Source organism: Pocillopora damicornis, chromosome 12 (genome assembly GCF_964200805.1).
Source record: "Pocillopora damicornis chromosome 12, jaPocDami1.2, whole genome shotgun sequence".
Classification (NCBI taxonomy): domain Eukaryota; kingdom Metazoa; phylum Cnidaria; class Anthozoa; order Scleractinia; family Pocilloporidae; genus Pocillopora; species Pocillopora damicornis.
Window position 1 is genome coordinate 5951693 of NC_142681.1, and position 21063 is coordinate 5972755.

Sequence of the window (21063 nt, forward strand, 5' to 3'; positions counted from 1 at the left end):
ACAATGACTTTTCTAGACCGTTTACAAAAAAACCAATGAATACCAGCTGACGTATTTCTATACACAACATCCCACCATCACATAACAGCTGAAACTAGCTGTAAATACAACACAAGACTAGCACTATTGCCTGGCACATTGCCAAAAATTCAGTCTAAATTCTGAGACATTTTTTAACGACTGACTAATGAGGGTGATTTATTTTCAAGCAAAGCCCCTTCTTTAATGTCAACAGAATTAAACCCTACAAAAGCATTTATTTTCGACATAAACACAACAAAGGAACTGAATGAACAATCACACTAATCAGTCACAACTGACAAACGACGCGGATTTTACACGATTCAATCACGGTAACAATGACCAATCAGCCAGACGTGTTAAACAAATCTTCACTGTTTACTCCCAGTTGAAGTATGATTGTCGAATCGCTACTTGTTAAAAAAAAAAACTGCGATCTCTTAAAAAAAAAAATGAACGAAAAGCCTATACGCCAAAGTTATCTTGTGGTTTTGCAAGTTCTATGTGTAAAACTCAAAAATGTCTGGTTCAAAGAAATGTTTATTTACAATTATACAGACCAGAGCATTGATCATGTTTATACAAAGAAATTGTAATAAAACTCGAAAGCGCCATAATACACCATAATACTTGGTCGTGGTTCTAAGAAACGTTGAAAGCAATCAAATTCTATCAGAAAAAGGTGGAAGCTGCATTCAATTCGGTTTGCAAAAGTTTCAGAAAAAAGGAAATGTTTCATCACGAATTCAGTTCTTGCACGTAATTTACAGCGAACTCATTTGAAAGTTACGAGTATATATCTACCTATATAATGTTTTTCGAAAAAAACATAAGTTGTCAGAATGTTAAAAATGTAAATTGCCGTCCTACTTTTAAAAACATTTTTTGTAATTTGAACAAACCAAACGTGAATCACCACACAAAAATTGTCGGATACTATCGGCTATAAGTTTTCTGTTTCTTGGAAATTTCTTGTACAACAAAAGTAAATAGAAACGTTTTTTTTTTGTGGTCTGTATAATTTGTTGCAAAACTTCGTCATTGAATGTAAAATTGCGCTCAAAATGAGTTTCCTTTCATATTATTCCTTGAACCAGGCATTGAGTTTTATTGTCTTAGTTGTAATGTAAAGAGATCTTTATCAGCCAACAATTATTGTAAACACGACTTATAAAATTTTTGAGTTTGAAAGCTGAATTGATGATTTTAATGGTGGAGAATAAAATTTTACTCGACCAAGATCTTGACAAAGTTACTTAAAAAGAAACGTGGAGCCAAGAAAATATATGACCATCTAAACCCTTGCCACTAAAGAAAAAAAGAACAAAACTCATTTTGGCTGCAAAATTTTGATCCATTTTAGGCGTTATGTTTGTCCTGTGCCACTGACAAAAACCTAATAAATGGCTGAAAAAGATCTTTTTTTCGGCAACATGGCAAGCTTTAGAGTGTTTTGTTTAGCTTGCCATTTTGAGTATTGGTAGCGTAGAAGAATATTCATATCATCTTGTGCAAAAAATTCTCTAGACCAAAATGGTTCAAAGAAATCTTTATAACGAAGTAAACTGCAATTGTGTAAAGCTATCTGGAAAGAAAGGCTGTTTGACAATTTTTTGCAATGACATTTTTGCACAAGGTGATATTAACATTTTTTTGGCGGAAAAATTCAAGGGATGCCATTTTGAATTTTTTGTTGAAAATGTTCCCAGGGGAAACTCTGTGCAAATTCTACTAAATTTTCCCGCCAAAAGTCTTAGTATATGTTTGAACGGATTTTTCTCAACATCTTTTTAATTAATCAATGGAAATTAACTTAACTAATTAAAGAAGAGAAAGTTTTAAGACTTGTATTACTATTTATTGAATGTATGAAAATAAAGATCACAAAAGAAATGAGTGAAAACTGTCGAGTTTATTGACTTTATTTAATAACATAGAAATATAAAAGTAATAAGTTATGGAGTCTTAAACACACCTTTGATAAAAAAAAAAAAAAAATCGGCGCATGCGTATTTTGGGCGCCTGTATTTTTCTAAGTTTTTTGGCGGGAAAATTACGCCATTTTAACCGGATGTTACTTACTCTTCCAAAAAAAAGAAACAGTCTGGCGCATGCGTATTTTAAGCGCCCCGTATTTTCTAAGTTTTTTGGCGGGACATTTTTTGAGGGATGTCACCTGAATTCTTAAATGAAAAAAAAAATGGAGGGCAGTTACTAAGCAAATCTTGTCTTGAATTCGAAACACCTGATGCTAACAAGCAGAAAAGATGTTTTAGGTCGATAAGAAAACTAAATCTTCCCATAATCAAATGATCAATCTTGACGCAATTGAGTTCTGTTAAAATTTATTTTCTACCTCTGCATTGAACTTGTCTTTGGGCTGCAGGACCTTTATCCTGAAGTATTGGTAACTGATTGTGACTTCAGTTATCCGCCATTCAATAAGCTGCAAGAGCACATAAACAAAAGAATTAACAAATACATTTTCCATAACAACTTACACAATAAAGCTATATTACAAAAATACATCTTCCCGCTTAAGCTTCCATTCAACCCAATTGATTAATTACCACTTGTAATATTTATCATCACTTGTATTTTCTCGCAACCAGTCGGCAACAATAGCAGGTAAACTACCGGTGGTGAGCCGTAAATAACATGCAATACGTTGTCTAGTTACATTACTTTCTTGACATCAACAGACACGTTGAACTCTTTTCAAACACAATTTTATTTAACCTTCTTTTGCAAATTGCTGCACGCTGAGTAATTATTCTATTCCTAGAAGGATCTCGACATTTCTTTGTATTACAAGAATGCACAAGGGAAAACCAGAATTCTGACGTGACATTATCATAACTGTAGCAGCGTTGTTTAATTGGTTGAATGAAAAATGTCCATAAGAATTGGAAATGAGGTTTTCTATTTTAACTATTTTCTTTTTTGGTAGGTCGACCTATCAAGTGCTTGTGAGAGCTGATTACGTGTATGAGTTTATTTTAGCTTTGAAAAGCAAAAAATCTTACGATTAACACGTTTGTTGTGCTTTTCGACAAGTTTTCTTTTCGTTGAATATGATAATTTTGTTTTTTCCTTCGGTTTTTTATTCTTCACGACATGAAATTTAATTCGATTTTCTTGTTCAGCCTCACTACATCCGTGATTTTTTGTTTGTCTAAGAATAACCTGAAAAAGTACAAAGTTTGGAGCCAAAGTGGACTTTGCAAACCGAATTGGACAAAGTGTAAAATGGTGCCAAATGTAGAAGGCGTTATAGAATTTTAGCGGGACATTTTGGTCTCAGGGGATCCAAAATCATCAAAGTTTTTTTTGGGTTCAAAAATACACAATAAACACAACCAAACGTTTTCCAAAAATTCAGTGAAATTACGGCAAATTTCATGGAAAGCAGCAAGAAAATTAAATGTCCCCTAAACATGAAAGCGTGAAAACAATAAAACCACGTTCTTAGATCAGTATAACTTCTTCACAAACTAAGGCTGAATCATGAAAGTGCAAAGGTCGAGATCCTAGAGAAATCGCTTCTGAAGCCAGAATAAATTATACTATATCAATGGCGCTTTTGTGCATAAAATTAGAGAATTCAAAACCTTCTTTAACGTGGAAAACTTAAAGGCACAAATCATTAAATATTAAAAACACTTTTTTGAAGTGGGTAACTAAGATAAAATATCAATGCAAACGCTAGTTATTTCAAAATACCTTTCTGGAAGAGGTCTCCAACAAAGGTAACAGTTGGAAGTTGAGCGTACTTCCATTTGTCTTTCGTCCTGTTCTACCACAGCGCTTATTCTGCCCAAGTTGAAGAAAACGTACCATGCTATGACCAAAGATGAGTTTGGACGAAAAATTGCCAACAATAGCTGTTCTCCTCACAGCAAAATTACGCAGAGATTTCGCATCGTTAGCCATTTCATCCTCGACCGAAAGTACACGTGATTGTTGGAATGTGAGAGATAGATCTGCAAGTTATGAATATTAAAATAACAAGCTTTACCAAAGACCATAATACATCAGTGCCTTTGGAAATTTTTTTCTGTGTTAGTACAACAAGTAGGGAATAATCTGCGAATTAAGGAAATGTTAATTCCACATAGCAAATGTGGGTTATATTCCAACAAAGGATATTTAAAAAAAATACTGAGGAATAAAAGAGAAATTGAGAAGAGGAATAAGAGGTAGGAAGAGGAGATGGCTGAAAATTCTTGGAGGAACAAAATTTCACTTAGTAATACTATTTCAGACGTTTATGTCGAGAACAACTTTGTTAGCTGGTTTAATTTCGCCATATTTTTTCGATCTCTCCGCGCGGTAATCTATTTAGTATTAAGCTAAAGTCTCAGTTTCAAGGCCTAGCCCCGGTTTTTAGGAGGATGATTAACGTTAAAAACTGGAAAAATCGCTACACGGTGGATAATGCGGCAGTACTTTCTGTTCTCACTTATCCGGAGGATGACGATTTGCACGATCAACACAGTTATCTGCCCTTTAAACGAATCAGCCCTGAAACGAAGGTTATAGCCTTGGAACACTGGGGAGAGAAGCAAGAGGTCTCCGGTAGCTTTCTCACCGAGCTGACTTTGCATCTTCACTCGTATAACAGACTAACTGATGGTGAAAACTGGTTGTTCCTTTTTGGGTGTCAAACTATCAAGAAAAAAAAACAGGAAAGCAACTCACAGTTTCACTGGAAAAACCTGGGATAAAGAAAGTAGATAAAGAAGAGCTCTAGAGTAAGTCTGACACATCCTCAGCAACTCACTCAAAATCACTTTGACTTCCTGAAAAGAAAAATCCCAAAGAAACACAGTAAGCCTAAGACCAAGAAAAATAACAACAAAAAGGACAGCTTGAGTTACACGAGATACTAAAGTAACAATCGAAAAAAGTGAAGAGCTAAAATTGCGCGAGATATTAACGTAACAATCAAAATGAGACTTGAGAACAGCTATAAATGCGCGATAAACTAACGTAACAATCTAAATAAGAGAAAATGTCAAATTGCGCGAGATGCAAACATAACGATCGAAAGAAAAAGACAGCTTAAGTTGTACGAGATACACACTTAGAAATCCATATAAAAAGACAGCTAAATTTGGGCAAGATACTAACGTTACAATCTAACTAAGAAGACAACTAAGGTTGCGCAAGATACAAACTTAACAATCCAAATAAGAAGACAGCTTAAATTGCGCGAGATACAAACGTAACAATGCAAATAAGACAACTTACAAGAGATACTAAAAAGCTAAAATTGCGCGATACAAAGGCTACAATCCAAATAAGAAGACCGATAAATTTCTGCAAGATACAAACGCTACAATCCAAATAAGACGACGGCTAAATTTGCGCGAGATACAAACGTAATGATCTAAATAATAATTGCGCGAAATACAAACGTTACAATCCAAATAAGAAGACATCTAAAGTTTCGCAAGATACAAACGTAACAATCCCGATAAGAAAACAGCTCAAGCTGCGCGAGAAGCAAACGTAACAATCCAGATAAGATGACAGCTCATAAGTTCCGCAGGATACAAACATAACAACTGCTAAAATTGCGCAAGACACTTACGTAACAATCCAAAAAAGGAATCAGATAATATTGCGCAAGATACAAACGTAATGACCTAAATAATAATTGCGCAAGATACAAACGTTACAATCCAAATAAGACATCTAAATGCCCGAGACACAAACGTAACACTCCAGATTAGAAAACAGCTAAATAATAATAATAATTGCGCGAGATACAAACGTTACAATCCAAATAAGTAGACAGCTATAGCTGCGCGAGAGACAAATGTAACAATCCAATTTAAAACACCTAAAGCGGCGCGAGAAACAAACGTAACAATCCAAATAAGACAGCATAAGTTCTACGAGATACAAACGTAACAACAGCTAAAATTGCGCAAGATACTTACGTAACAATCCAAATAGAAAACAACTAAAAGAGCGCGAGATACAAACGTAACAATCCAAATAAGAAAACAGCTTAAATTGCGAGATACAAACGTAACAATCCAAATAAGAAAACAGCTTAAATTGCGAGATACAAACATAACAATCCAAATAAGAAAACAGCTTAAATTGCGAGAGATACAAACGTAACAATCCAAATAAGAAAACAGCTTAAATTACGAGATACAAACGTAACAATCCAAATAAGAAAACAGCTTAAATTGCGAGATACAAACGTAACAATCCAAATAAGAAAACAGCTTAAATTGCGCAAGATACAAACGTAACAATCCAAATAAGAAAACAGCTTAAATTGCGAGAGATACAAACATAACAATCCAAATAAGAAAACAGCTTAAATTGCGAGAGATACAAACGTAACAATCCAAATAAAACAGCTTAAATTGCGAGAGATACAAACGTAACATTCCAAATATGAAAACAGCTTAAATTGCGAGAGATACAAACGTAACAATCCAAATAAGAAAACAGCTTAAACTGCGCAAGATACAAACGTAACAATCCAAATAAGAAAACAGTTTAAATTGCGCAAGATACATACGTAACAATCCAAATAAGAAAACAACTTAAATTGCGAGATACAAACGTAACAATCCAAATAAGAAAGCAGCTTAAATTGCGAGAGATACAAACGTAACAATCCAAATGAGAAAACAGCTTAAATTGCGCAAGATACAAACGTAACAATCCAAATAAGAAAACAGCTTAAATTGCGAGAGATACAAACGTAACAATCCAAATAAGAAAACAGCTTAAATTGCGAGAGATACAAACGTAACAATCCAAATAAGAAAACAGCTTAAATTGCGAGAGATACAAACGTAACAATCTAAATAAGAAAACAGCTTAAATTGCGAGAGATACAAACGTAACAATCCAAATAAGAAAACAGCTTAAATTGCGCAAGATACAAACGTAACAGTCCAAATAGGAAAACAGCTTAAATTGCGCGAGATACAAACGTAACAATCCAAACAAGAGGACAGCTGTAGTTGCCCGAGATACAAACGTAACAATCCAAATAAGAGGACAGCTGTAGCTGCCCGAGATACAAACATAACAATCCAAATAAAAAAACAGATAAAGTTGCGCGAGAGACAAACGTAACAAACCAAGTAAGAAAACAGCTGAAATAGCAAGAGATAGAAACGTAACGATCGAAATAAGAAACAGGCTTTCGTTGCGCGAGATAGAGTTGTGCAAGATACAAACGTAACAATCCAAATAAGAAGACAGCTTGAGTTGCGCGAGATACAAACGTAACAATCCAAACAAGAGGACAGCTGTAGTTGCCCGAGATACAAAAGTAACAATCCAAATAAGAGGACAGCTGTAGCTGCCCGAGATACAAACATAACAATCCAAATAAAAAAACAGATAAAGTTGCGCGAGATACAAACGTAACAATCCAAATAAGAAAACAGTTTAAATTGCGAGAGATACAAACGTAACAATCCAAATAAGAAAACAGCTTAAATTGCGAGAGATACAAACGTAACAATCCAAATGAGAAAACAGCTTAAATTGCGAGATACAAACGTAACAATCCAAATAAGAAAACAGCTTAAATTGCGCAAGATACAAACGTAACAGTCCAAATAAGAAAACAGCTAAAATTGCGAGAGATACAAACGTAACAATCCAAATAAGAAAACAGCTTAAATTGCGAGATACAAACGTAACAATCCAAATAAGAAAACAGCTAAAATTGCGAGAGATACAAACGTAACAATCCAAATGAGAAAACAGCTTAAATTGCGCAAGATACAAACGTAACAATCCAAATAAGAAAACAGCTTAAATTGCGAGAGATACAAACGTAACAATCTAAATAAGAAAACAGCTTAAATTGCGAGAGATACAAACGTAACAATCCAAATAAGAAAACAGCTTAAATTGCGAGAGATACAAACGTAACAATCCAAATGAGAAAACAGCTTAAATTGCGCAAGATACAAACGTAACAATCCAAATAAGAAAACAGCTTAAATTGCGAGAGACACAAACGTAACAATCTAAATAAGAAAACAGCTTAAATTGCGAGAGATACAAACGTAACAATCCAAATGAGAAAACAGCTTAAATTGCGCAAGATACAAACGTAACAATCCAAATAAGAAAACAGCTTAAATTGCGAGATACAAACGTAACAATCCAAATAAGAAAACAGCTAAAATTGCGAGAGATACAAACGTAACAATCCAAATGAGAAAACAGCTTAAATTGCGCAAGATACAAACGTAACAATCCAAATAAAAAAACAGCTTAAATTGCGAGAGATACAAACGTAACAATCCAAATAAGAAAACAGTTTAAATTGCGAGAGATACAAACGTAACAATCCAAATAAGAAAACAGCTTAAATTGCGAGAGATACAAACGTAACAATCCAAATGAGAAAACAGCTTAAATTGCGCAAGATACAAACGTAACAATCCAAATAAGAAAACAGCTTAAATTGCGAGATACAAACGTAACAATCCAAATAAAAAAACAGCTTAAATTGCGAGATACAAACGTAACAATCCAAATAAAAAAACAGCTTAAATTGCGAGAGATACAAACGTAACAATCCAAATGAGAAAACAGCTTAAATTGCGCAAGATACAAACGTAACAATCCAAATAAGAAAACAGCTTAAATTGCGAGAGATACAAACGTAACAATCTAAATAAGAAAACAGCTTAAATTGCGAGAGATACAAACGTAACAATCCAAATAAGAAAACAGCTTAAATTGCGCAAGATACAAACGTAACAGTCCAAATAGGAAAACAGCTTAAATTGCGCGAGATACAAACGTAACAATCCAAATAAGAAAACAGCTAGAGTTGTGAAAGATAAAAACGTATCGATCCAAATAAGAAAATAGCAAAAGTTGCGGGAGATACAAACGTAACAATCCATATAAGAAGACAGCTTAAGTTGCGCGAGATACAAACGTAACAATCCAAACAAGAGGACAGCTGTAGTTGCCCGAGATACAAACGTAACAATCCAAATAAGAGGACAGCTGTAGCTGCCCGAGATACAAACATAACAATCCAAATAAAAAAACAGATAAAGTTGCGCGAGAGACAAACGTAACAAACCAAGTAAGAAAACAGCTGAAATAGCAAGAGATAGAAACGTAACGATCGAAATAAGAAACAGGCTTTCGTTGCGCGAGATAGAGTTGTGCAAGATACAAACGTAACAATCCAAATAAGAAGACAGCTTGAGTTGCGCGAGATACAAACGTAACAATCCAAACAAGAGGACAGCTGTAGTTGCCCGAGATACAAACGTAACAATCCAAATAAGAGGACAGCTGTAGCTGCCCGAGATACAAACATAACAATCCAAATAAAAAAACAGATAAAGTTGCGCGAGATATAAACGTAACGAATGAAATAAGAGAGGTAAAATTGCGCAAGGTACAAACGTAACGATCGAAATAAGACAGCTAAAATTGCGCGAGATAACGTAACTATCCAAATAGGCGCCCGACACATGTAAATGAGTTGCGGGGTATTCTGAAGTTTAGCCGCTTAAGTTGCACGAGATACAAATGTAACAATTGAAATGAGGGAACAGCTGAAGTTTCGCGAGATACTTACGAACTATCCAAATGAGAGATCAAGTAAATTCGCGCGAGATAAAGATGAGCAAGAATACACACGTAAAAAACGAAATACAAGAACAAAACAAGTTACAGGAGATACTAATGTAACAATTACTGGGACAGTTAAAGTTGCGTGAGATTCTAACGTATCGCGCCAACAAAGAGGACAACTAGAATTGTGGGAGATACTAACCACACTGTAAAGTTGGGTAGGATGGTCATGTGACATCTTACCAAGCAGTGATGTAATATCCCCAATATAAAGGGGGCCCACGTCACCAGCTATTATCACTTTACCAAAAGAAAATCAATTTTAAACTGGATGTAAAACTAACTAGCATGCACATTACTGGAACACAATAAGATGTGATATCAATTTTTTTTCAGAAGCAAACAGTATATGGTACATAGAAAATGTTTCATTTGATCATGAACATCTGACAAAATGACCAAAAGTGTACTTACTTTGATAATAACAGTTTCCACTTATCCATTCTCTCTTATCCATTTGTTTATCTGCTTTCTTCCTGAGCTTGTCTGTCCTGCTGAGTGTTTTACAGTGTCCATCCAGAAAAGAGTCTTGCACTCAGTCCACTCTCTTTCCACTGTTCACAAAGGCTTGCAATGGGCCAGCAAGGCTTCACAGTACTTCACTTTCTTTATCTTTTTGCCTTACTGTACTCTGTTGCATCATGAGGCTGTGTTAAGTAACAGAAGTAAAGTCATACAACTTAGAAAACTGCTCGGTAGAATTTTCTAATAAGGATCATTTAATCCTAAAACTCCCAAAAGTGATTGATATGTAACTTCTTCCTACAATATCAATACATTATTCAGTAAAGAGGTGAGGAGAAAACTCCAATTTATCAGGTAGTTGTTGCTATCTTAATCTAACAACAAATTTTCATGGCTAATTTACAAGGAAATGAAAATCAGCTAAAGAGGAGAATTTAAAATAAAATCATGGGAGTTTAAGGGCTGAAGCTAATTCCCATAATGGACTATAATTGGGATGCCATTTATCTCTAAAGGACTACTTTTCTTAAGTTTGCTTCATATAGAAAGGGGTGTCTTTATCACTGAAGGGGCTCATGGCCCAAATAAAACACTCCCAAGTAAATGGATATAGAACTGAGAGGGTTATAAATGGAGGTCTCGTCATAAGGAATTTCTGTATCTTTAAAGTTACTCAGGAAAAGAGTTGTAGATGCTGAGGAAATAACCAACATCTTCCAGTTTTCTTTCTGTTCTCACAACAAATATGAATGTAAAAGGAGAAACAGTTTCAAGGCCCAATGTTGTATATCTAAAGCTGAGGTTTTTGGAACTAAGAGCAGAGCATTCCCATTGTAACAGGCATTACAGCCAGCACATACAAACTTATAGACCACACATGAACAGAGCCTGTCAGGGTCTTTCAAAATAAACACTTTACAATGTGAGTTTAAAATGAGTACTCCAATAGTTAAACATTTTTTTCAATTGCCATAGCAGTACAAAAGATGCCACATGTATTTTTCAGGTAGGAGAAGATCCAAATTTGGAAATAATTTCCACTTTAGTATTAGGTATGCAACAAAGAGTACAATTTTTAAGGCCAACCCATACCAGTAATGTTTACTGCCATGGAAACATTTTCAGATTAGCAAGTTCATTTGAAGCCTTCTAGTATGATTTTAAAGTCTTGCTCAAACAGTTATGATAGTTTTTACTATTAGTCACAATCATTGACTATCATATCTGCATTCAAACAATTCATGGTAGTTGATGATAGTTGACTAAATCATGCAAGAGATGATGAAATTGTAAACAAAGATGGCATGTGCTGAGGTCAGCAATTCTAAAGGGATTTGAAATTTTAGTCCAAGAGTTGCAAGTTGAAGATACTGAAGCCTACCAGGAGATGATAGGAATGACCTGTGAGACATTCTGCAAAATTTTAACCATTTCCACAGGTTCCACAGAATAGAGGTAATAAGAAAAAACACCTAAAAATGTAATTTTATACCATAATTAATCACTTAATATAAGAAATCCTGCTCTTAAATACCACTAACATTGATTTTAAGAGAGACACATGGATTGAATTTGGCCCAATAGATTATTCTTGCTTTTATTTGAGTGTTTCTGCTCCAAATGAATGTTCAATACAGGTGCAAGACAATACAGGTGCAAGACAATACAAACAGACCATTGGGACTCAGTAAAGGGTGACCATGACTGCTACATAGAGGTGACTGCTTAATAGGGATGAAATTTAAAACGATTAACCCTTTAACTCTCATGAGTGACCAAAGCAGAATTTCTCTTTACAACATCTATACAATATCAACCAAAAAAGTGATGAGAATAAAGAAAAATATCAATTTGGGGATAATTAGTTGATTCAATACTAAATTCTCTGAACTAACATTATAAGAATTGTATGGTTGACAGAAAGGAGAATTAAAAATTTGATCTGGGAGTTAAAGGATTAAGGGGAAACTAATGCGGAACTTTTACAACTGACTGCTCAATACAGGGTGACTGCTTAATATCATGCTGCTAAATACAGTTTTGAGTGTAGTTGTAACTGTTATCAACTATTATGACTGTTTGAATAGGGCTTAACACCTGGGAATCAATAACTCAATCCAACACCACATCAAGATTTGTGTTTCTTGCCCCTTTGACTTTCAAGATTCAGTTTACAACTCTCTCATGACTGCCATACATTTCCTTGTTAACGAGTGCGGTGAAGTTGGTGTTATATTCAGATAACACCCTGTAACTGATCTGCAATTGTTTCCACAAGTTGCATTGCTACAAAATCAACACACAATTCAAAAACAGGAAAAAAACAGATAGCTAGAGGTTGAAAAGACTCTTCAGGAACATTGTACTTTTTGGTTCTTGGTGGTCAAATTTTCATGGTCAGTAATAGAAAATTTAGAAAAACTGAAGTTATTCAGAAGTGTTGGTGAGAGGCCAACTTTTCAAAATGTTCAGCATAATTCAACGTTTCAAAACAATCTCCTTCAATCTGGATTTGAAACACAGAAGTTTTTCAGTAAATAACTACTTCAATAAAAAGATACGAGCACACGCGCACCTAAATTGGAAGCAAAATATTGTTATAAGGGTTCTTCTGCGGTTAAAAGCCTTTATATACAGAACTCTAGGAATTCATGAACATGAGCATGAACTTATGAAACTTTCTTCATACCGAGCGGGTTTAAAGGATTTGCCTTACCTCTTCCACCACTGCGCTAGTTCCAAACTTTCTCTTCGCATTTTCATGTTTGCACTCGCACTGATAATTTTTTGCTGCATTTGAATATCACCAAAGGCGAAAAGGCATATTCTAAACGCAATCGATTCTAAAAGTTCCATTTCATTTTTCGAGCGCCGCTGAAATGGTATCAAAGTAAAACACATTTACTGGTACAGCCTCTTCCGCCATGGTGTAAAGTTTTTCTTGTTCCCAGTTTCCTCTGTCTTTCGCAACTGCACGTTATTAATATTCAGCGCGGTAAAACGCAGAAAAAATGCAGATAGGAACACGCGGTGTTGTACAATTTCTAAACGCGTTTGCTTGTGAGACCACGAGTCGAGCTGGTTCTCAAAATCAAACTTCAAATAAACAGAAAGTTGAAATTGATCACAGAAAGTTGAAATACAGACTCGACCGAAGTGTCTCATGAAATAAATGGTAAACTTGCTACAGAAAAGTGGTGTGAAGTCCATTACTCTAAATAAATAGATGATTTATAACATGCATGTCTTGTGGCAGCTTCTCACCAACATTGCACGGATGGGTGGAGTTTCAAATCAACGATCACGGTTTTGGGTCCCATTTGGTGTCTTTGGGCCCGTTATGCTCAGTGCGTAGAGGTCATAGGTTCAAATCCTGTATAAGCCTGAATTTTTTTTTTCAGGTCTTATTTTTAATACTGCTTAGGTAGTGTTCATTACCGCGAAGATCGCTTCCAAATCTATGCCCGTGCGTGTCTTTTACCAGCTTAGTAACCTTTCCAAGGTGTACCCAAACTACGAGTCCAAACTACAGTGGTCTCGACAACGATCCTCAACTTTCAAGTCGTTCTCCATCCGTTTATACGGTATATTAAACCACACAATCCATGTCTGTCGTCGAGGAAAAGTGGCAATCGACAAAGTCTTCCTTGAGGGAGAGAAGTAAGTTCATTTTTAACAACGATTTGTTCAGCGATGTGAAGTTCACCGTGCGAACGACGGATGGCGGAAGTGAAAGCATGCAATTTATTCCTGCTCACAAGTTAGTATTGTCGATCAGTAGTCCTGTGTTTGAAGCCATGTTTTACGGTGAGTTAGCGGAGACTAGAGACTTTATTGAACTGCCTGACTGTGACTACGAGTGTCTGCTGGAGTTGTTCCGTTTCATGTACTGCGACTGAAGTCAACTTGAGCGGAAGTAATGTCATGGGAGTGTTGTACTTGGCGAAGAAATACATGGTGCCGTCACTCGCTGATAAATGTGCCGAATATCTCTTCAAAAACTTGGATCCGTCCAATGTTTTCATCATTTTACCATTCGCTCAGAAATGTCAAGAGAAAGCCCTAGTGGATCGATGCTGGAGAGTAATCGATGACAAGATGGAGCAGGCAGCGAAATCAGATGGATTTGTTACAATTGAGAGGAACTTACTCGAAACAGTGGTAATCAGAGATACACTGAATATTGAAGAGATAGATCTGTTCAAAGCCGTTGACATGTGGGCCTCAAAAGAATGTGAGAGACAAGGTTTAGAGGCGGATGGCACAACCAAAAGAAGAATTCTTGGAGAAGAAATTGTCAAAGCAATTCGCTTCCCAGTTATAGATCAAAAAGATTTTGCCGACGTCGTGTTGGACAGCGACATCCTAAACCTAGACGAAGTTAAGGCCCTGGTCAAATATCGAAGTTCGGTGCTTTGTCATCCATTAAGATTCTCAGACAAGAGAAGATCATCTGTTCTTCGTGTCTGTGGCAAAACTCAACGTTGTTTCAGATTCCAGTCCTTTATTTCTCTTTCCAAAGACGATGTATTTGAGAAAATACACATCATTGAGTTTTCTGTGGACAGTAAAATTTTGTTACACGGGGTATGTCTCTGTGGCGGTTACAGCGAGAACCTGATTGAGCTTAGCCTATGGAACAACAAAGGTACACTAAATCGTGTAACTGGAACGTTTTCCGTCAACCTGTATGAGGAAAATTCATTTCCGTTCTATGCTTACCAAATCTTATTTCCCAAAAATGTTATTTTGAAGGAAAACACCACATACCGCATGGAGGCAAGAACAAGTCATCCAAGTTCATGGTGTGGAGAAAAAATTCTCCACCAAGTTACTTGTTCAGGTGTAAAATTTACATTTAAGTCCATTGTTGGTAAAGACTTTCCTGCATTGCTATTCTCTAAATTACCCTGAATAGAAGAAATTACAACAGAAAGGAATCTGGATCTTTATTTCCTTCGGATTGAAGTGTGGACGTTTTGTATTCTGCAGCATACACCTTTATTGATATCTGTCGGGCTATACCAGCAACTAAACTAATCGCTACATCTAGTTACAAGCTTGGCTTTTGTAGGTACGGTTGAGGATCTAGAACGTTCCGTAACATTACAACAGATTATATTTATATGTTGACTCAGGGATGACTCAGCATGACACAGCTACTTCTAGAACATTCTTGAAGGTCACACTACACGGATCGTTCTCCCATAATGTTAATGATCACAGGCTATAGCTTTGTTTTATAACAACCAAGGGTAGATTATTAAGATGTACTTTGAAGTAAAGTATTTACAAAAATTGAGAAAGTAGAGGAATATTCTACTAAGAAGAAAATGTTCCTCGTTTATAGTAATTGTAAAGAGATAAAGTAAATAGTCTATAAAAGCGAGAAGAGAGGACTCTGCTATCCACTAAGATCTATTCCTATATTTAGCATCACAGTAAAGGGCTTTGGTCAGGGAAAACTTTGCTATTCGGCTCCATTCAGATTATCGCTCTGTAAAACAACGTACACGGATTCATTTTCCTTGAAATGATCTCCTCAAGATTGATATAAGTTACAATTTCTACAACGTTGTGACCCTTCAGTGGTATATGTTACTCAAGAATCTTTCAGAGTGCACGTTCATATGCACAACTCAAAATTTGTAGCAAGTGCTGTTGGCTTTTTTATTTTCGAAACACAAATATGATCGAAGGTGTAGAATCATAATTTCAAGGAAGTTCATCTTCTAATCATCAGTGGATGGAAAATTCCGACGTTAAACTATAGAGAAATAATCGAGTCCAATCAGGAGACCTTAAGCACCATCTTCATTTTATCAAATGTAATGCAGCTGTAATAAAAAAAAACAAAACAAGCACCACTAAAAGTAGGATTATTTCTGTAATCGAGTATTACCCGCATCGTCTGTGCATTGAGTATTACAACTTGAAATTTTTCTCATATTCTTTAGGGATGGTATTTTTTATAAATCTTTTGCAATTTTTACTTTCACTACTGGTGGTATTTTTTTTTATCTACTGCGTAGATTAGTTGCAGGCAGGTTGCCGTTATATTGCATACTTTACTGCATGCGGTTCTCAACCAGTTGTTTGTCTATAGAGCCTTGATAAGAGGAAATAAAATTCTTTATTCACGTCCAGGTTATTTTTCCAGCTTCCTTGAGGCTATCGTAAGGGTGTCATGCCCTCCGTAAGATGAAATCGGACTCTCGTATAAGCCTATCATAAAAAACCAAGACTTTTCAACACCCCTGTTTCAGAAATGTCCAGAAGTCACGCTCATCCAGCGCTGGGTGACATCTGTTGAAGTCCTAAATGTAATAACTGTCCTAAATGTAATGAAGTCCTAAATGTAATAAAGTCCTAAATGTAATAAAGTCCTAAATGTAATAAAGTCCTAAATGTAATAAAGTCCTAAATGTAATAACATTTGGTCCTAAATATAATAAAGTCCTTGATATAATAACATTTAGTCCTAAATGTAATAAGCCTCCAATGCAATCGTTGAACTCCTTCAGTGCATTGTTGTTATGGCGGACATCCACATTGAGATGTTAGTGACAGCTGTTGCACCAAACACCGCTGATCAGTAAACATGTCATATTACGGGTTCGCTGATATCAATCAGCGTCTTTTTACTTGTTAGACATAAGAAATATCAGCAGTCGAAGTATGGTCCATAAGGCGGTTTATTGATCGAGTTGAAGAAAATCATTTCCAGCCCAAAGTGGGCAAGTGCTTGGCTGGGAGCTCAATAGGATGGAATCGGCACGTAATCATTAAGACTTTTTGGAAAAGAAATTGACTACAATTGATGATGAACTAGCATGCTGTTGTTGATGTTATCGTTCGTGTTGAAGTCTTTAGTAGTGGTGCAACATTTTAGAGCAGTTTGAATGATTTCGCTGTGTCACATGTTAATCCAAAAGAAAATTATTATTATCAGTAGCACATCTATGTTATTCAGTGTCAGTTGATTTTAATGAAGCATTTGAGTTCATCAGTTTAAGAATGACTATCCTGATTTATTCAATTTTGAACTTGGGTATTGCATTTCTAGCCCTCTATGGCTTTACTGGGATAACATATGATTGGTCAGTAGATATCTTGCTCTGTAAGTCACTTTATCATATAGCTACCAGCGCACGCGGGCAAGATGAAGTGAATCCTGTGTTCTGATTGGCTACCTGAGCGGGCATGATGGGCCCACCCTCGCCCGCTCGGATTCCCCATATTGATCCCACGCAAGAAAAGTTACAAATTTCGTAACTTTTGGACAATGTTTGCATATACATAGAAAAAAAAATAAACGACCCTCCTGGGTTTATTGTGCTGCAAACACAGTTGGCTTTCACTATCGGCTCTCGAAATGAACAGGCCATTCTTGATTCTTATCAAAGCGAAATCTTTTGCTATACAATGAATCCTTTAATGATTAAGCCAAGAGAATATAAACTCTCTTGTATGGTCAAGATTACTGGATTTTAGCCTCGTTCTTTTTCTACTTTTTTATGGACCGTGACTTCGTCTCAGTCCATAAAAACGCAAAAAAAAAGAACTCGGCCAATATATAGCCATTTTGACCTCACGTTCGGTCAATAACGCATATGAATATATCTTATGCAAACCCGTACAAATCTGGCAAGGGAAGACAGTACAAAAAATGCCCTTCTGAGCCCAGAATTTGTCTAACGTATAAGTCGGTGGACTTCTTTTTCCTTGTAATTTGGTTCATCAAGTGTTAACTTCAGCACTGAGGACAGAAGTATTTCGTCAAAATCTGTTACACTTAAGAGTCTGTGCCAATGATATAAAGAGAGCTATTGGTCAACGTTCTCATTGCTTTTGCGTCCGTCAATTTGATGCCAAAAGCACATCAGTATCAGTATAAGGTTTTGTAGCCAATATTTCTTAACATACGTCTTTAGCAAGTAAAAAGACACTGATTAATATCAGTGAGCCCGCAATATTCCATGAATATTGGTCAGAGGATTCTTTGGTGCAACAGCTGTCACTTTGACATCTCAATGCTAGCGCTGTTGCAACGATTGCATAGGAGGCTTATTACATTTAGGACCGAACGTTATTACATTCAGAGCTTTATTACATTTAGGACCAAATATTATTACATTTAGGACTTTATTACATTTAGGACAGTTATTACATTTAGGACTTCAACAGACATCCCCTAAAACAACTGCTTAGGGGACCACTACGTATCAGAAAAACAGAAGCGTTGATTTTGCCTCAAAAGATGCGACAACACCATGAATGTTGCCGCTTACTGAAAAAGTGAATTTCTTCGAGATCGATTGTTTTGAAACGTAACAGCCGGCGAAGAAGGAAAAAACGTGCAAGTGTACAATCAACACAACAGTACAAGAATGACGTTGAGGAGAATTCCGTGGATTCTATAGCACCCCGTGCGTGTCAGGACAAAATAATGACTTTTCAATTTAAATAAAAGGCAGTAATGCTCATAAGTGTTAAAAAAATTCTCCCCATGCTTAGAAGTATTCCAAAGTCTTACCCCGCACTTGTTTTATGAGTGTCCAAACTCACGCTAAACTTTCTGTAACTTTTTATGGTGGATTATTACTTTATCTTCGCGGTGACTTTCGTTACTAGAAAAAATTTCTCAACTCATTTTGAAAGGAAAAAATTTCGTTTAAATTGAACCTGTCTTTTTGAGCCAAGTTATTTCTTTGGAGCTATTCTCTGTCGAACAAACAAACCCCTCGGAAAAAGGTAAAGGGGGTAATTTTCTAAAGAAACTGTAGTGCTGCGTCGTTACGAAAGTTTAACAGGGTAATTAAGTATTATCAGCTGAGTTGATAATGTAAGTTGGCCACCGTAAAGAGTTTCAGAGCGACGTTTCGAGCGTTAGCCCATCGTCAGAGCGAATGACGAAGGGCTGACGCTCGAAACGTCAGCTTTGAAACTTTCTACGGTGACCAATTTACGTGATCAACTCAATTGATAATACTAAATTACCCCCGGAAAAGGGTATTGTTACTGTCGACACACACTAAAAATCTGTTATTTTTCCAAATTCGCACCCACGATGGAATGAGAGGGTGATCATTCTAGCATAGTAACCCAATATGCAAAAATGTCTTTGCGTTTAATTCTAATCACTTCTTAAGCAGATGCTTGTCTGTAATTGTCATTTTTATCACTAAAGACTGGAAGAAAACTTTTAAGTTGTCCAGCTTGCCTAAATTTCTACGATATTACCCCGATATGTCTATGGCTAAGATGAATTGGCAGACAAAAAAGCTCACCATTAGAGAAAGGAATGAGTTTATTTTTAACAACGATCTGTTTAGCGATGTTAGGTTTGTTGTCTCGGGAGTAATTGGCAAATGTGAAAACAAGAAAAGTATTCCTGCTCACAAGTTTGTGTTGTCAATAAGTAGCCCTGTGTTTGAAGCCATGTTTTACGGTGAGTTGGCGGAGACTAAAGACTCTATTGAACTGCCTGACTGTGATTACGAGAGTTTATTGGAGTTTTTTCGTTACATGTACAGCGATGAAGTGGGTTTGAATGGAGGTAATGTGATGGGAGTGTTTTATTTGGCGAAGAAATACATGGTGCCTTCGCTGGCTGATAAATGTGCGCGACATTTACGGCACAACTTAGATGAATCGAATGTGTTCAGTGTTTTGAAATTTGCACAGAAATATGATGAGACGAACCTTGTGGAAAATTGCTGGAAAGTGATAGATGAACGCACCGCAGAAGCTGTAAAATCTCGGAATGGATTCTTGACAATTGAAAGATCCTTACTCGAAGCTCTAGTTGAAAGAGACTCGTTGAATATCAATGAAGTGGAACTGTTTAAAGCCGTTGATTTGTGGGCTATAAATGCCTGTAAAAAGCAGGGTTTAGTGGCGAATGGATCAACAAAGAGAACAATTCTTGGAGAAAGAGTTGTCAAGGCAATCCGCTTCCCTACGATGAAGCAAGAAGATTTCGCCCTGGTGGCACTTGACAGCAAAATATTAACAGCAGAAGAAATTGTGAGTGTTATCAAGCGTATCAACTTAGTATCAAGTGCTCTGTTGCTGTTTCCAGAAACGAAGAGATCTGGTTTCGTCGGTGAAATCCAGCGGTGCTGTAGGTTTGGTTCTGTCTCTCACAACAAATGGAGTTATGCGGGCTCTTCCAAAGACTGCGTGAATCTTTGCGCTGACACAGAGATTACGTTACATGGGCTTCGGCTCTTTGGAGAGGACCAAAATAGCTACTGGGTTGATATGGAGATCAAAATTGCCAAGAACAAGTCCGTTCTGTTATCAAAAGCAGGATGGTTTAAACCAGAGGCCTTGTCAAGCAATTTTGGTCACTATCATGGATTTGAGGTTTTTTTTGACGCTCCTCTTGTGTTGAAAAAAAATCATTCATACTCTGTGGAAGCTTTGATCATAGGTTCGGATTCGATGCATGGAAAAAACGGTCATGAAATAGTAAAATGTTGCGGCGTAACGATCACGTTTACAAATAGTAAGTACTCTGGTAATGGAACAAGCGTTAGTCGGGGTCAGTTCCCTGACATATTATTCACTGTTTAATCAACATTTGATCCAAGGAGTGTTAAGTATCGAACTCCGCTTTCTAGTCGTAGGGCACAGTTAAACAGGCTTGTAACGTGAATGAAGACAGAGATCAAGATGGGGATAATGGTTTGATATAAAGAACAGTCAACAAATGAATGTTTGCTTGTTAGTTTGATAGGAGAATACGCTTTCAGACCATGGTAGTTATAGTATTAAAGGAGCTTTATCACAGCCTGTGCATCTTGAAATATTTACCAGCATTTGCTTTGACTCTCCTGTAATCCTGAACATTAATGTCGTTTCCTTCATCAAAACTCCCGTTACGTTCGTCCATCCTCACCAACTATCTGT

At 36.3% G+C, this 21063-nt stretch overlaps 2 protein-coding genes and 1 pseudogene across 4 annotated transcripts; 2 read left to right on the top strand and 1 right to left on the bottom strand.

Annotated features, from left to right (window-relative positions):
* Positions 1-1917: 1917 nt before the first annotated feature.
* On the bottom strand, positions 1918-13103 carry LOC113670618 (uncharacterized). Of its 2 annotated transcripts, XM_089190554.1 has the most exons (5): positions 12863-13103; positions 10096-10328; positions 4613-4689; positions 3745-4004; positions 1918-2467 (listed from the first exon to the last, which is right to left on the bottom strand). In XM_089190554.1, exons 3-5 carry the CDS (start codon positions 4626-4628, stop codon positions 2360-2362), a joined length of 384 nt encoding a protein of 127 aa, XP_089046680.1. In that variant the 5' UTR covers positions 4629-4689; positions 10096-10328; positions 12863-13103; the 3' UTR covers positions 1918-2359. The 2 variants fall into 2 exon arrangements, with proteins under 2 accessions (XP_089046680.1, XP_089046679.1); XM_089190553.1 differs by lacking the exon at positions 4613-4689.
* A 444-nt stretch (positions 13104-13547) lies between these two features.
* Positions 13548-16293, top strand: LOC113670616 (BTB/POZ domain-containing protein 6-like; annotated as a pseudogene). The gene has a single exon (XR_016181973.1). The product of XR_016181973.1 is annotated as a BTB/POZ domain-containing protein 6-like (transcript).
* A 2108-nt stretch (positions 16294-18401) lies between these two features.
* On the top strand, positions 18402-20943 carry LOC113670609 (BTB/POZ domain-containing protein 6-like). The gene has a single exon (XM_027186771.2). It carries the CDS (start codon positions 19396-19398, stop codon positions 20725-20727), a length of 1332 nt encoding a protein of 443 aa, XP_027042572.2. The 5' UTR covers positions 18402-19395; the 3' UTR covers positions 20728-20943.
* Positions 20944-21063: the final 120 nt, after the last annotated feature.